This window comes from Tripterygium wilfordii, chromosome 3 (genome assembly GCF_013401445.1).
Source record: "Tripterygium wilfordii isolate XIE 37 chromosome 3, ASM1340144v1, whole genome shotgun sequence".
Lineage (NCBI taxonomy): Eukaryota > Viridiplantae > Streptophyta > Magnoliopsida > Celastrales > Celastraceae > Tripterygium > Tripterygium wilfordii.
In genome coordinates, this window is record NC_052234.1 from 13,115,009 (window position 1) to 13,130,298 (window position 15,290).

Genomic DNA, 15,290 nt, shown 5'->3' on the forward strand with positions numbered 1-15,290 from the left:
CACAGCGGATCCAAGTCAAAATGGGTCCATTTAGGCATTTAGTAATTAGTCGTAATGAGCCATACTGCATTTTTTATTTTTTTTAAAAAAAACACCTTTGATAGAACCCATACTGACATGCTTATTATAATAAGCTTTAATATAAAACAAGAAAAAAAAAATTATATCATACAAATTTACGCATTTGAACATCCGTTGGTAACTAAACTCGAGCCATCATAACAACATGGATAAAAATTTTTCTTCTAACGACACAGTAGATTGGAGTTAAAACTAAGTGCGTGACTAGAAAGTATGCTTTTTAATTTAATTATCCTATGCTTTTTTTTATAGCAAAGGAATCAGCACACTATTTCATATTAAAAAAACTGAATTTAACATATAAAATATGAAAACGAAAAAAAAAATGAAAAGAAATCCAACACACATGATCACATGCAGTGGGGGGAGACATTGTGCACATCCCCATGTATGATACAAAATATGAGACTGGGTTCATCTAAACTGTGGAGGATCATTCAGTGATGCTGAGGTGGTGCTGTTACTGGTGGTGTTGGTGGCTTGCATTGATAGCACTTGGCAAAGAGCCCAAAAGTGTCCACTTGTCTCACAAAGTTGGTCATGCTGGCCCATCCACCGAACCCAAAGCCAACCACAAATACCCAAACCACAATAAATATGTTAATCACATACATGGCTGTCCAGCTTGGTAAAAATGGAGGCGGCTTCTCTGCAGCATTCTGCAACAAGAGATTTAAACCAGTCAAAGATTGAGTGATTAGGTTAAATTTAATTATTCATCTTTATTCTGTCAAGAACTTGACAGAGTAACTAGATACTGTAGTACTGAACAAACTAAACAAAGAGTTGGTCAAATCAGCCAGCTCATTCAGAGACAAGAGTACAATCACTCCCCAACTGTAGAATATAACTATACATGACTTAGACATGCCACCTATCTCAATATTTCCAAATCCAGGTCTTAAATGCTCTCTTTGTACACTAGCTGGGCCATCTCTCATGGAATTTGGGGAATCCCCATCAATCCTGGATGGGATAGGATTCGTTAAAATGACCAATTATTAAGGTTGGTTGTAGTTTTACCTGTCTGGCAGAGGCTTTTCTGTAGGTGAGCATATGTGCTAAAGCTGGGATAATGTAGACAGTGAAGCTAACCAGAAGAGCACCAACGGCAGAATTAATGGGTCCAAAGAATGGGAAGATAATGGCCAAGAACCATATTGGAACCACCACAGGCAGCCTTGCTAATGCTCTTAAACATATGCTCCTTGTGTCATGCATTCCAATCACCTTCTCCCATACAAAGTACAATGGAGTACATGCGAACCCAAATGTAATAAACTGCCAAACCCAGATTCAAAGCTTTTAATTTTTTACTGTCAGATTCCAGTAAATGTAAAATAAAAGAAGAATTTTACTAGTTTAAGGACAAGAGAGTGAAGTAGTAGACCTGGTGGATGAGCATTAAGATCACGGCGGCGTCACGCCAGCCTGACTTTGGAAGAAGAGCGAAGGCATTTGAATGGTTGAGTAGCTCATCCCCAAATGCCCAGTAAACGGAAGCAGCTGACGGAAGTGTTAGTGTGAAAACATACAGGGTAGCTAGCAAGTATATGTACTTGAACTTCTGGGGCTTCCACATTGCATGCATAATTTCCCTGAAAATTAATTATAATAATCTCTCATTAATTATTAATTTTGACTGTAAACAAAAAATGACTTTTTAGTTTTTTACTGTTCTTTTTATGTACTTTTTATTAAGTGAAATAGGAGAAAGGGCACAAAAATAATAATTTTGCATAATTTTGTCTAGGGGTCGCAACCCCAAGATGACCGGCAAAAGCTGCAAACAGAAGCAGTATAGAAACGAAGAGCAGTAAAACAGCATGATGCAGTCAAATTAAAAAAACTAAAAAAATGTTAAGAAACTTACACAGTGACAGCGTGTCCACCGAATGTGTAGAGTATATTAGTGGCGCCGGTGAAGTACAGAACCAGCTTTTTTGGTCCCGAGTGAACTACTCCTTCAGCCTGCATAGCCACCGTGAATTTGTTACACTAACTACTTTGTAATGGAATTACAGTTACAGAAGAGGTGAAAAACTCTGTTTTTTACCTGTCCATGAACTGCGGCAGCTATGGTCAAGTACCAAGCAGTGTAAGTGGTCATTCCAAGGCCTAGGAAAGACCAAATACGGTAATTGTGAAAGGAAGGAATGAACACTGTTGTAGCACAGCAAGCTCCAAAGATATATGTCCATGTCCTCTTGTCCAGGTTGTCATTGATGTAGTAAATGTTACTGCAGAAACAAAACAGAGAATTCCAGATGGAATGAAACCCAGTTGAGATTTTTACTTTATTTGGGTATAAAAATGATCAAAGGTGTTACCTTGCACAGGCAATTAGTTGAATTACAGATCCGAAGAGGAGGAAAGTACAGTTAAAGGCCAGACCCAATGCCTTCCAGTATGGACCCAATAACCCATCTAGTACTTCAAACCACTGAAAGCCAAAACAGAGAGGATAAGTGAGGTTTTAATGCTGTGGAACAAAAAAGGCTGTAGCTATGAGGGACATCTTTCAACTAAAGATAAGGAATCCATGGTGGTGGTAGCTCTTGAATAAGAGAGAAACCTGTATGACATGATTCTTGAAGCTAACGTTCTCTTTCTCTTTTCTGCTTCTGTATTCAACATACAGGACACTAATAAGGTAGGCTGTCCAGCTTCCTAATATGCCATAGAAGATTTGTAGTATGATCCCTGATAGCATACCCAGTTGAGAAAACGAGTAAGGCAGTGTCAACAACACTTGAGCCACCTGAAACGATCATGAAACAAAGATTGGTTATTTCCTCGGGAACAGTTTGACTAATCAGAAGCTGGGTTTGATATAGTAATGGTTGAATAAGTACTTGATTGGAAGCACAGCTGAACCAGGCGTCCCAAGCAGAGCCACCATGCCAGAGGAGGTTCTTGACACTAAGTACAGACTCATTTTCAAGTTGGGTCTCGTCAGCTTCCTTGCCTTGATCATGCTCTGCTTCGGTGAAGTTGGAGACCACTATTGCTTCCTCTGCTTGCTTCTGAGGCAACATTGTCTTCGTTTTTAAATTCTGGCAGATCTAAAACATATAAAAGACACTAAATGAGACAAAAGAAAGAAAGAAAAAACATCATTGAGAAAAAGAAAAAACGCAGCCCCCAGAAAACGAAAGCCAATAAGACCCCAGATCCAGATACATCACAAATTCTCTTCCCAAACCCCCAAATAAAGTCCAAAAAGAGACAACAACTGACACGTTTTCTCACTAACTAGATTGAATTGAAGAAAAACCCAGTATTGTTATGATTGAACTAACCTCGTTGTTGATGTTTCTTTCGGATTGAGGTTGCCGCGGATATGTCTGTTAACCCAAAGGCCAAAACACTGTAATATGAAGATAGTGCCGTATGCTTTTCCTTGATTTCAGAATGGAAAACAAAGAAAAGGCAGAGAGAGAGAGAGAGAGTTTATGAATGCTTCAGTTCCAAGTTTGACTTAAAATGCCCGATAATTTATTACGCGAATTAAGGATCTCCACAACGAATCTCTGTACCCAGTAGAAGCTCCTCTGTTTAATGCAGCCACCACTCTGCAGTGACAAAAGGAGAAGTACAGAACCCCAAAGACGGCGACTCCCTCAAAAGGAGGAAAGTTGAAATAAAAATTATGCGCGTCGTTTCAATGGGTTTTTGGCCGAGGTTGAAGAAAAAGCACCTTCTTTCCTCCGCTACATATAGTCACAAAACTATACACTCTCTATGAATAGTATTGACAGTATAGCCTTTATGTGTGTGCATATATAATTGCTCTGCTTTAATGTTCTTGAAGAGGGTGACAGAGACGAAAACCCAAATTCCCTTTACTCCGCTTCTGATTCTATTCCTGGGTTTTCGTTTGATCTGTGTATTTGAGTGTGTGAGAGAGGAGAATTAGAGATCTAAGCGACAGGGACTTCGTTCTAATCACTAAGAAATGGACCTTGCTTTTTATAGCCCCATCACACAATCTTCTTCAACTTGCAAGATTACACATACACAGCAAAACATTACAGTAAAAAAAAAAGCATATCAACAATAAAATTTCACAAGGGCACGCCTAGCTGGGCAGACTTTTCTTTTTCTTTTTAATGGACATGACAACGTCCAAGCTTATCTTAGTTTATGTGTCTAATTTCAACTATGCGCACAAAATTTCTCAATACTAATGTTAAAATTCAATACGTGACCATAAAAATATTACTATCAACCAAACTCATTTTCCATTTATTGAATGATTGAAAATGATATGGGCTCCAAATCCGACTAAAATGTCAGTGAATTTAATTTCCCCATCAATTACCTTGAACGATAATTGTTAGCTTTGATTTAATTTCATGTCTAAATTTGCAATTTTAATACGCCAAAGGCTACAAGGAATCCCCTCCCTGTCTCCCCAATTAATAGTGAGATTTCACTCAAACTCTCAATACCCAAGCGTGGATTACACGCTCTTTTTAGTTGTTGCGAAGTCGAGATGAACATTGAGTTTATCTGTCACGCAATTGAGAAGGGAGTGGCGACATTCACTATCATGAGAGATACGATAGGATATTTGTATATTGGGCCGTTCATACCCAATCAATAAGAGCAAAATGGAGGCCCATTATTACTGTCACTTTTTTTCTTCCTAATTATAACATAAATTGAGTGCGACTATGAAGGACTAGTCGACTTCGGCCCCGTCGGGCAAGCGTGTCATTTATTTGACGAAGTTGGCTTGAGCCGAGCCATGATTGTTCGACGAAATTGGCTTGAGAAGCGAGTGGCGACTTCCACGCTTTTAAAGAAAACACGCGCGTAACCCCACTTCGCTGCCGGCTCATCATGGGAATACCAGCATGCCGTATTTTAATCGAACGGCTACGAGTGGCCCATTATCGGCGGGCCGGGCCCGCACTTTCATGTCTATTAACTATTTCTCCGTCTTAGGATCCAACCAACGTACCATTTTTTCCTTCCTTTTTCTTTTTAGCTGAAAAGACACAATTTTTCAATTTTTGACTCCCACCGAAAATAAAATCTCCTCTCCTTAGCAGTCAAGATTGAAAATTTGGGTAAATAAATAACTATCAAGAAACATTTGGATGGGAAGGACATAACTAGGGTTGTTCAAAAACATCGCCAAAACCGAAACCAATTGAAACAAAATCAATTTGTCAATTTTTTATGATAAAAAATTATACATTTATCTATTAAAAATCGAACCCAAAAAAAACTGACAAAACGATCATTTGATCGATTATATTTACGTAAAAAAATCCATCGAAACCCAAGGTAAACCCCATGTGAATTAGTAACTATTTGAGAAGTACTGTTTTAGGACCAATGGAAGGGGTCGTGGTGGAGGGTCTACAAGGTGTTTGGGTTAAGGGGAAAATGCATGTTAAGTGGGAAAATTTGTTGCTCGTAAAACTTACAGAATCCACAGGTTGCACCGTTCAACCGGGATTTGTCGGCTTTTTGAGGGTTCTTATCCCGGCCCAACACACATTACACAAACCCACCCACCACTTCCTCCAATATATAGTCATGAATACCCCAAAAATCACCCAATTAATTTATGGTTGGTTACTATGAACATTTTGACCAAAAAGAAGTAAACAAATGAAGGTGGGTATGTGGTGTCAACCAATGAACTATAATGTAATTTAGGGTTTTTTTTAAAACTTATAAAGAGAGAGAAGTAATGATTAGTGAATAGATTTTGACCACCCACTTTGGTGTTTTCCATGAGAATCAAAATAGGACCCCCAATGTTGTACTACCATTTTCTTTTTCCCCTCACATAGTCACATTTCCACTATTATGACCAACTTATATAGAAAAAATCTTAATTTTTCAGTCAAACTAATGGAAATTACAAAATGCCCACGTCCAATGGTGAGCCAAAACAATAATCAAGAGAAGTGATTAACAACGTAATCATGGAATCTAGATCCAATGGTTTAGTGGGGTGTTTGTAGATTGATATGTTTTTATAGGAGCATGCCTTTTTTGGATTAAATGCGTTTTAGTTTGTACATATAAAAGAAGGAACAAAGGAATCTTTAATTTGAGTAGATAAGAAGAAGAAGAAGAATTAATGGTGGACCAAAGGCAGGCAACAAAGCCTCGGACGGAAAATGCCTTTTGGAGAGTTTAGGGTTATCTAATGTCTAGTGCTCTCAATAGAGTACTCGATGCCTCCACTCACATTTTAATTTGACACCCTCTCACTTTCATGTACGACCATTTAGGGTTCAACGTGACATCTCTTAATTTGCTTGAAGCCTCTAAATGACATGATGACATAGTCTTTTGAAGGTTTTAATTTTTCAATTTATGATTTAATGTTACATAATCCAAAGAAAATCATGTTCAAGATTTTATTTTAAGTTTATGACATGAAAATCTATAGTCAGCCAGTCATTATCATTTGGATGTGCACTTACTAATGTCAGTTATCGAATTTAGTATTTTTAAATTAGGGATATTTTCAACGGCCAATATAATTCTGAATTTATGGCTAAGAAAACTATTTATATTCCCTTTTTCATGCGTTATATTCAATTGATCATGAATTCTCACAAAAGGATTTAAAATAATAGTGTAAAGTAAGGGGTCTATATATATTTACATCATTTATTTGAAACACGTGAGATCTAAAGCAGTAGGCCTCACTTGTCATCTCACTTATCCAAACCATTAAAAAGTGACTCTTACGTTACACCCTCATGTGAGAATTCATCTTCAATTGATCATTACATATCAAATGTGTCATTATATATTCTTAATTTTGAGTAGTTAGGAGTACTGAATAGTAAATTAACTTCAAAATGTTATAACGTGCTTCAAATGGAAGAAATTTGGTGTATTTGGAATTGGACCATTTGGACCACAAGACTAATTTCCTGAACGTTAATATCGAATAATAATGCAATTATTTGGAATGAATCTATGAAGCTAGGTTTGATTGTGGTCCATCAAACATACCTGACAATATATACTTATATAGCTGGCAGGGCAATTGAGGAGAATAATAATCTGCTAAATTAATGTGTATGGGGCTGCCTCATAAAGTGCTTTGAGGTCCTACTTGATTATGCCAGAACAGCATACCCTTAGCTGCTGTTATTTTCTGAAAATTGACTAATGTATGTCGATTTCAATTTTGAGTATTTGAACCAAATCAAATAATTTGTTTTTATTTTATAGATCTGGTTGCTTTTGGGATTGGAATGCCATGGTAAGAAAGTCCGATTTCTACATCCACAACTGCATGTATTTATTTGTTATGGCATATCAATATAGAATTACAAATGGAAATAAGCGGTTGAAATTATTTAAGAAGACATTTAGTCAAAGATTAATAACGAAGAGTTGAACCAATGTGTTTTAAGAATATAGCACGTACTATATGTGTCAATCCCTTTCGTATCTACAATAATTCGCATGGTCGATCCTCCTTTTCCTTAAAACTTAAACGAATATGAATAAGGTATCAACTACCAAGCTTTCAATGTCAATACACCATGCATTTACTTTGTTCATACCCATCTACAGAATATATATATATATGTATGTGTATGTATGTATTTTACTGGCGGAGGGAGAGGATCTTTACTCTTTAGTGTTCTTGAGTTAGAATCCAAAGCTAGGAAATTTGGAGATGATTACACAGAATGTTGTATAGGATAGGTTTGTATTTGGGCTTTAATAATTGGTGATAATTTAAATGAACGGAAGTAGACAGGGAATTCGGACAATTGATGAACCCAGTGCTGCTATTGCTTGTAAATTAATGGACCCCACAATAGAGATATGGATGACTGATCAATTACAGTTAATTTGGTATCACATTAATCTTATTATACCAAACTGTCAAGTCTTCGACCCTACACCCTACACCCATTATGGCTACTCGCTAAATTAAGGAGGCCAGCACTGGCCTTCACAGTAACTTTACAAAGTAAAAAAAAAAAAATGGTTTACGTAAACTAACATGCATGTATGTGCTGATAATCGATAGATACAGTTGCAGCAGCCATAAAATATTCCCCATCTTGATCATACTACAGATAAGCTGGCATCGTTAGTCATAAGACATATATTCGTATACTATTACTAGTAAATTAAACAGATAGGTTTCGAGTTCTGCTATTAAAATTATATAATATTGTCCGTGTAACCTTTTACTTTTTTTCTTTAACAAATTAATCGTGAGTCTTTGCTCAATATAATTTTTTTAACCGAATAGGACATCACATAAATTTATTATTTAAACATCCGATGATTTTAGTGGGCCGTTGAATTGTCCCACTAAATATTTAGGCACATGTACAAAACACATAAAATTCAGAGTACAAGCAAAAATTGTACTTTCACATGGATCTATATATTAAAAACAAGTTTTCAAAGCTATTGTAATATATATATATATATATATATATATATATATATATATATATATATATATATAGTCATTCTCGTATGCGCAGACCCGTTTTTAACAAATCATGCGGGCTTTCCATTTAGGACGTCAGATCAATCCAAGGGTCCATATTAAAAGCGTTTTTAATACACTTAAAACAAATTTGGCCCTCAAATTTCGCTGTCTTCGAGCTTTCTCACAAACAGCCGATGACGACCGCATAACAGCAAAGCCACCGTGACAGATATTTCGACTCCGTCTTTGCGATTTCACCTCCGACTCCTCCATTTCACCTCCATCTCGGTCTTTGCGATTTCTCGATTCCAATCCCTCTTAGGTACGATTTTGGGTTTGTTTTTCCGAAGATTTGAATGTTGTTTGATTTATTTAGTGAAGTTATCTTTTGTTTGTTTAGAGTTCCTTTCTTTTTGAGTTTAACGATGTGGTTTGGATTGTCATTTGTTTAGCTCTATTCACTAATTTAGAATCCTCTATGAATTGGGTAATGCTTGTTTGACATGATATGCTTTATTTGCTCTGTCTTGTGCCCTCAATAGTAGTAGATGTAGGACAATTTTTTAGATCTATGATCATTTTATAGTATGAATTTTTATGCAGATTGGTCAAAAATGGATGTGAGCTCTTCTTCGTCTAATGATTTATCTTTTATTCCTCAAGTAAGGGCCAAAAAAGTCCCCAAAATTGGGCAAGAATTTGAATCATTGGAAGAAGCCCAAAAGTTTTACAACGTATATGCAAGGGAGGCTGAATTTAGGATTCGAATGTCGACTACTAATAGAAACAAAAGCAATGAAATCATCAGGAAGGAATTCGTTTGTTATAAAGAGTGGACTAGAGAAAAAGGGGAATTAAAATCCGATGGTAGTAGAAGACGTGGGACAACTACAGAAGGATGCAAGGGTAAGATGGTTGTTGTAAGGTCAACTTCTAAACTGAGTTTCATTGTATCAATGTTTTGTGAGGCCCATAATCATGTCCTTACAACACCTAGAAAGGTGCATTTGCTTAGGTCTCACCGTACTATGTCAACTGCTAAGAAGGCTTTGACTCAACAACTTTCTGTCGCGAATGTGCCAATTCAACAACAAATTAGTATTTTGGAGTTAGAAGCAGGAAGTCTAGAAAATATTGGGTGTACCGAGAAGGATTTTTACAATGCTCGAAGGGATGAGGTGAAACTGTTTGCTGGACATGATGCTCAAATGCTATATGAGTATTTTGAAGCAGAAGAGGAAAAAAAATACAGAATTCTATTTTTCAGTCAATGTGGACGTTGAAAACAAGATAACACATTGTTTTTGGGCAAATGCAGCATGTAGAAAGGCATACCAAACTTTTGGGGATGTAGTAGTCTTTGATACTACTTATAATACAAATCGTTATGGTATGATTTTTGCACCCGTTGTTGGTGTTAATCATCATGGCCAAACTACTCTATTTGCATGTGCATTCTTAAGTGATGAAACATCAGAGTCATTTCGATGGCTTTTGTAGCAGTTGTTGATAGCAATGCCAATAGGTCCACCTAAAATGATTATAACTGATCAAGATCCTACAATGAGTAAAGCTATAACTGAAATCCTGCCAAACACGTTGCATAGATTTTGTATGTGGCATATTTTGAGTAAGTTTTCAGAAAAACTAGATGCAGTAAAGTGGAAGGAGCATTATCAACATTTTCATAGCTACATATGGAATTCAGCTAGTCGAGAAGAGTTTGATGTTCAATGGGCAGAGGTTATCGAGTCAAGTGGGTTGAATACAAATGAATGGTTGAAAGCGTTATACGATATTCGTTCAAAGTGGATTCCTGCGTATGTTAATGATACATTCTCTACAGGTATTTTGTTTGTCTTAAAGTATTTTTTATTTACTGCCTTTTAATTCTATCAGTATTACTTACAAATAGATTTGTCATTGGTTGCTACAGGGATGTCAAGCAGTCAACGAGCAGAAAGTTGTCATGCATTTTTCAAGTCTTATGTTTCAAAAAAAAATACATTGACGGATTTTGTGGTGAGGTTTAGTAGAGCTCTAAAACGCCAAAGACACCAAGAATTATGTCTTGATCACAAGGACATTAACGAACAACCTGTCATGAAAACCATGTTTGGTGTTGAGAAGTCTTTGGCTGAGTTGTTCACACACACCATGTTTTACAAAGTTCAAGAGGAGTTGTTCCAAAGCATGGCATATATGGCGACATTTGAGCATGAGTCTGGAAACTTGAAGTTATATAATGTTCAGCGTGTTGAAGGGAGTCAAAATAGTGCTAGAAAAGTAATTGAGGACAAGCCATTGAATTGTATGACTTGTAGCTATAGGAAATTTGAATCCTATGGAATAATATGTCGGCATATTTTTTCAGCTTTCAGGAAGCTACTTCTACATCAACCATTGCCTGATATTTATGTACTGCGAAGATGGACAAAAGTTGCAAAATCGTTGACTGTAGGAGGTGTTGATGGGCAGGATAATTGTGATAGAAAGGTAATACTCAATCACAATACCTTTCGTAGACAAGCGTCAAATATTCTTGAAGCCGCTTTGATCAATAAAGATATATATAACCTCACATTTGAATCGTTCGAGTCACTTCAATGCAAGATCAACTCAATGACACTAAATGATGGAGGACAATTGTCTACGCCTAGTTTGTCTCTATCAAAGCTGATTTACAATGAGCCAGAAAAGGTTAGAGCAAAAGGTTGTGGAAAGAGGCTCAAGGGAGGCTAAGAAATTGCCACTAAGAAGCCCAAAAGGCGTTGTAATGGTTGCGGATTAGCGGGGCAATCACATGACAAAAGGAATTGTCCTTTTATTATGGGTAACTGATGCATTACTATCTTGCTGTGTATGTTTTCTTCATGTCTGATGTAAAGAGCTTCTCAACCTGTTTTCATTAACTACGTTATTTTTATGGTTGTAGGTAGGACGCAGTAGCTTCATGACCTATGCTGTTCAATTTTTTTAAGGATGTTGAATCCTACTGGACATTATAATTTTGATGTACTTATGTTCATAGCTTATGGTTTTCATTTTGAGGATGTTGAATCCCACTGGATATAACTTATGTGTAATTTTTTGCTTGATTTGAAACTAGATTGGTTTTCTAATCCTTGTTCACACATTAGTATCCTTGTTTCTCATGCTAAGATTCAATAGACAGTCTACAGATTGCCCTTAGCAGAACAATTTACAGTTGATAATGGAATTGTGCCAGTTTACAATTTGGCTTTGCCCTCAGCAGAACAGGGACAAAGGACCCTATCAATAGACAGTTTACAAATTGCATCAAAGCAGATATACACATAACAAAGTTTAACTCAACCAATTTAGTCTCTCATATAGTAAAGTTTAACTAAAATAATTGAGTTTCTCACATATACAATGATCATAAGCATATAGTAAATTTTGACTCACTTCAAAGATTCCAACAGTTTGGACAAGCAATCAAATGAGGTACATGATCTTGTTCAGCCGAACTCAATTATCCAAACTCTATCCAAAGCAGATGGAAAAAATTCAGATTCCCCATGTCTAATTCGGTCATCAAAGAGTCGTCAAATTATGTAGCAGTCATAATAGAGAAAGCAGCAGCAGTCATCAAGAAGAAGAGGCTCTCCTGTTAGTGAGTTGTCAAGAAGAAGAAGATGAAGACCTCAATCATCAAGAACACCCAAAATCGTACCTAAGAGGGATTGGAATCGAGAATCCAAAAGGAGGAATCTTCTTCCATCGTTGATTTTGGGTTAAATCTCTCAGCTCTCTTTGGGCTCAAATATGCCCTAGAATTGGAAGCAGCCGCAAGATGGAGACGGGTTTGTAGTGTAGTGGTGCCTTCGTTGGAGATGGAGGCAAAATGGAGGAGTCGGACGTGAAATCGCAAAGACGGAGTCGAAATCTCTGTCACGGTGGCTTTGCTGTTATGCGGTCGTCGTCGACTGTTTGTGAGAAAGCTTGAAGACGGTGAAATTTGAGGGCCAAATTTGATTTTTAAATATATTAAAAACGCTTTTAATATGGCCCCTTGGATTGATCTGACGTCTTAAATGGAAAGCCCGCATGATTTGTTAAAAACGGGTCTGCGCATAGGAGCAGACCTGTATATATATATATATATATATATATAGTGTGTGTGTGTGTGAGAGTGAATACTATTGCATGAATCCTGGGTCTGAAAACTTCCTCTGACATGTGAATGGTCTTCAGAAAGGAAGTTGCACCTACTTTTCAATAAAATGCGACCTATACATATTATTTCTCGAAAATGCACATAATATGTATGCATCAGCATGACGGTCGGGCTAGGCGAAACAAATTTTTTTTTTTTTGTTTTGTTCTGAATTAATTAAATAATTACCAAAGTATAGTCGACTTTGGAGGCGTCATATGCATGGCAATTTACAAGGCTAAGATTAATTGATTAGAAAGAGCAGAAGGAAGAAAAGAAAAGAAAAAAAGTGGAATTTAATGAAAATTTAAAAGGTGAAATTTTCGATTGGGAATGGAAGCTTGATCGGGTTGGGATTGAGAATGGAAGCTTCAAGCAGTAATAAGTGGCTTTGCTACTTTGTTTCAGAACCACCGTGCAGCGGCGGCGCCTATGGTTGTGTCCACTAAAACTGGTGTTTCCAATGAGCATACTGACACTATTTTCACCATTTCGAGGTAATTAAACTATATATATTTTCACCATTTCGTGCACTGACATTGAAAAAGATCATCACAAGTTACATAGTTCGATTGTTAAACCATCTAATTAAAGAAGGAAATCAATGAATCGTAAAACCCTATTTGTTGTTTGGTTGAACGTTCATTTTGTGCAGTACTGGGGTTTTTCTTTTTCTCTAATTAATTTAACAAAAGTAGGTATTTAAAATTTAATATTCATCATGGATATTTAACTTAAAGCAAAAAAATTATTCTAGTTATTACATATGAAAGTTGGAAGCATATACCAATGAGAGATGACTCGATTAACAATCAATTGAGTTAAATATATGTGTCTACGGTTCGATTCAAATACGAAACATAATTTTCAACGGTATTTAAAAAAAAAAAGTTGGAAGCATATTGGATTTGAGGGTGGTGGTGCTGTGCTACTCAACACTAGCATCATTCAATGCATTCTGCTTCATTCTGATGGGCCATTTCATCCACCAGGCCCATCACCGCTAACTATCTAAATCTCAACCACCCGATGTGTATATATGTTATATATAGTACCAATTAAGGTCCTAAACTTGCGTTTATCCACAGATCATCTATCAGAGTAGGTGTTTGGCAGTGCGTTTGCACTGCGTTCAGTTGCAACACACCTCACAACACCACAGTTTTTTGTGACACGCCAAACAACTTTTGCGTTCCAACTCACCTCACAGCACCACAGCTTTTTACCTCACAGTACCTCACCACACCTCACAACACTCCCAAACGTTTACAATGTATGTTGAATTGTCCTACGTAATCAAATTAGGTCAATTATTTTATTTTAGATTAATGTACAATATAAACATTAAGTAATTTTATATTAATATTATTAGTCATCTAATATAACCGTAATTTAGATACGCCAAACGCACCTCACAGCACCACACCGCACCGCACCACAGTTTTAAAAGTGATGCGCCAAACAGCTTTTTGCGTTCCAACTCACCTCATAGCACCACAGTTTTATAACTCACAGCACCACACCACACCTCATAGCACCTCACAGCATTTCCAAACAAGCCCAGAGACACTGATTATCAGCGTTGGATATGTATAACATATATCTATCTATGATGGGCCTACGTCACTCAATCTCCTTTTGAGCCTGTCTCCTGTGGGCCTCCTCAAATATTAAGTGCTCCCACTTCTACTTTTTTTTTCTCCCACATTAATGATTAATCTATGAAACTAACGTGCTTGAAAAAATTAAGGTTTGACGTTGTCTGTAAATAGACAAAACAATACGACTTCGTTTTAAGGCATCTCTAGATGTTTGAGTTTTGAGTGCAAATGTTGGGATAAGGAGATTATTTTTGGGAGCTTCGAAGTGGAACAAGTCTGCAGGGATACGGAGCTAGACGAAAGGTGGTAATGACAGGGTTTGAGCTTTGGATATTGGGTAGAGAGAGTTTGTCAGATGCATGCTTGGCTTTTTGGTTACAAAGGCATGTGAGGGATCTTGTGTTAATTGACAAGGCAGCGCGCATGTGTGTTTGACACTACTACTCTCAATTTTTGGACATACCAATTTCTCACACATTTACACACAGTGTATAAGTGGGGTTAATGTCCTGTACTACAAGTCACAACAATAGTTTTAATCATAGACATCTAGTATATTTATCAGTGTGGGGTTCACATGATTTTCAAACTTATAAACAAATTGAATGTATGTGAGTAAAAGTAAATTAAAGCTACAAGGAAACTGTAGTGACTTCTACTACATGAACCTTCATCTGGTATAAGTGTGTGTTTAATCCTCCTTGAATATGCACAAAAATGATTCAATTAATTAGTGTGTGTCACATGCTAATCCGCATTGACACCAAAATAAAACTTAAATTCCGTCAGAGTATAACAGAAAATCCATTGTATCGTGAAACTGAGGAATCTTTTAAAGTAAAGCTTAATTATGATGTAAAGTCTATATATGTATGTATGCATATTAATCAAATAATTTTTTTAGTTAGAGAAATTAATAATGATACTAAGATGCCCAACTTAATTAGTTTATTAACGAATTATTAATTTACTTCGTGAT

The 15,290-nt window shown here is 36.6% G+C and overlaps 3 protein-coding genes across 3 annotated transcripts; 2 read left to right on the forward strand and 1 right to left on the reverse strand.

Annotated features, from left to right (window-relative positions):
* Positions 1-274: 274 nt before the first annotated feature.
* Positions 275-4,078, reverse strand: LOC119988351 (auxin transporter-like protein 2). The gene is made up of 9 exons (XM_038833357.1): positions 3,384-4,078; positions 2,937-3,146; positions 2,657-2,842; positions 2,412-2,524; positions 2,138-2,321; positions 1,955-2,052; positions 1,472-1,679; positions 1,105-1,362; positions 275-740 (listed from the first exon to the last, which is right to left on the reverse strand). Exons 2-9 carry the CDS (start codon positions 3,117-3,119, stop codon positions 519-521), a joined length of 1,452 nt encoding a protein of 483 aa, XP_038689285.1. The 5' UTR covers positions 3,120-3,146; positions 3,384-4,078; the 3' UTR covers positions 275-518.
* Positions 4,079-9,144: 5,066 nt separating this feature from the next.
* Positions 9,145-10,030, forward strand: LOC119995672 (protein FAR1-RELATED SEQUENCE 5-like). Its single transcript, XM_038842173.1, has 2 exons — positions 9,145-9,796; positions 9,849-10,030. The coding sequence occupies exons 1-2, from the start codon at positions 9,145-9,147 to the stop codon at positions 10,028-10,030; spliced, it is 834 nt and encodes a 277-aa protein (XP_038698101.1).
* A 15-nt stretch (positions 10,031-10,045) lies between these two features.
* LOC119995674 (protein FAR1-RELATED SEQUENCE 5-like) lies at positions 10,046-11,510 on the forward strand. Its single transcript, XM_038842174.1, has 3 exons — positions 10,046-10,376; positions 10,467-11,230; positions 11,466-11,510. Exons 1-3 carry the CDS (start codon positions 10,046-10,048, stop codon positions 11,508-11,510), a joined length of 1,140 nt encoding a protein of 379 aa, XP_038698102.1.
* The last annotated feature ends 3,780 nt before the right edge of the window (positions 11,511-15,290 follow it).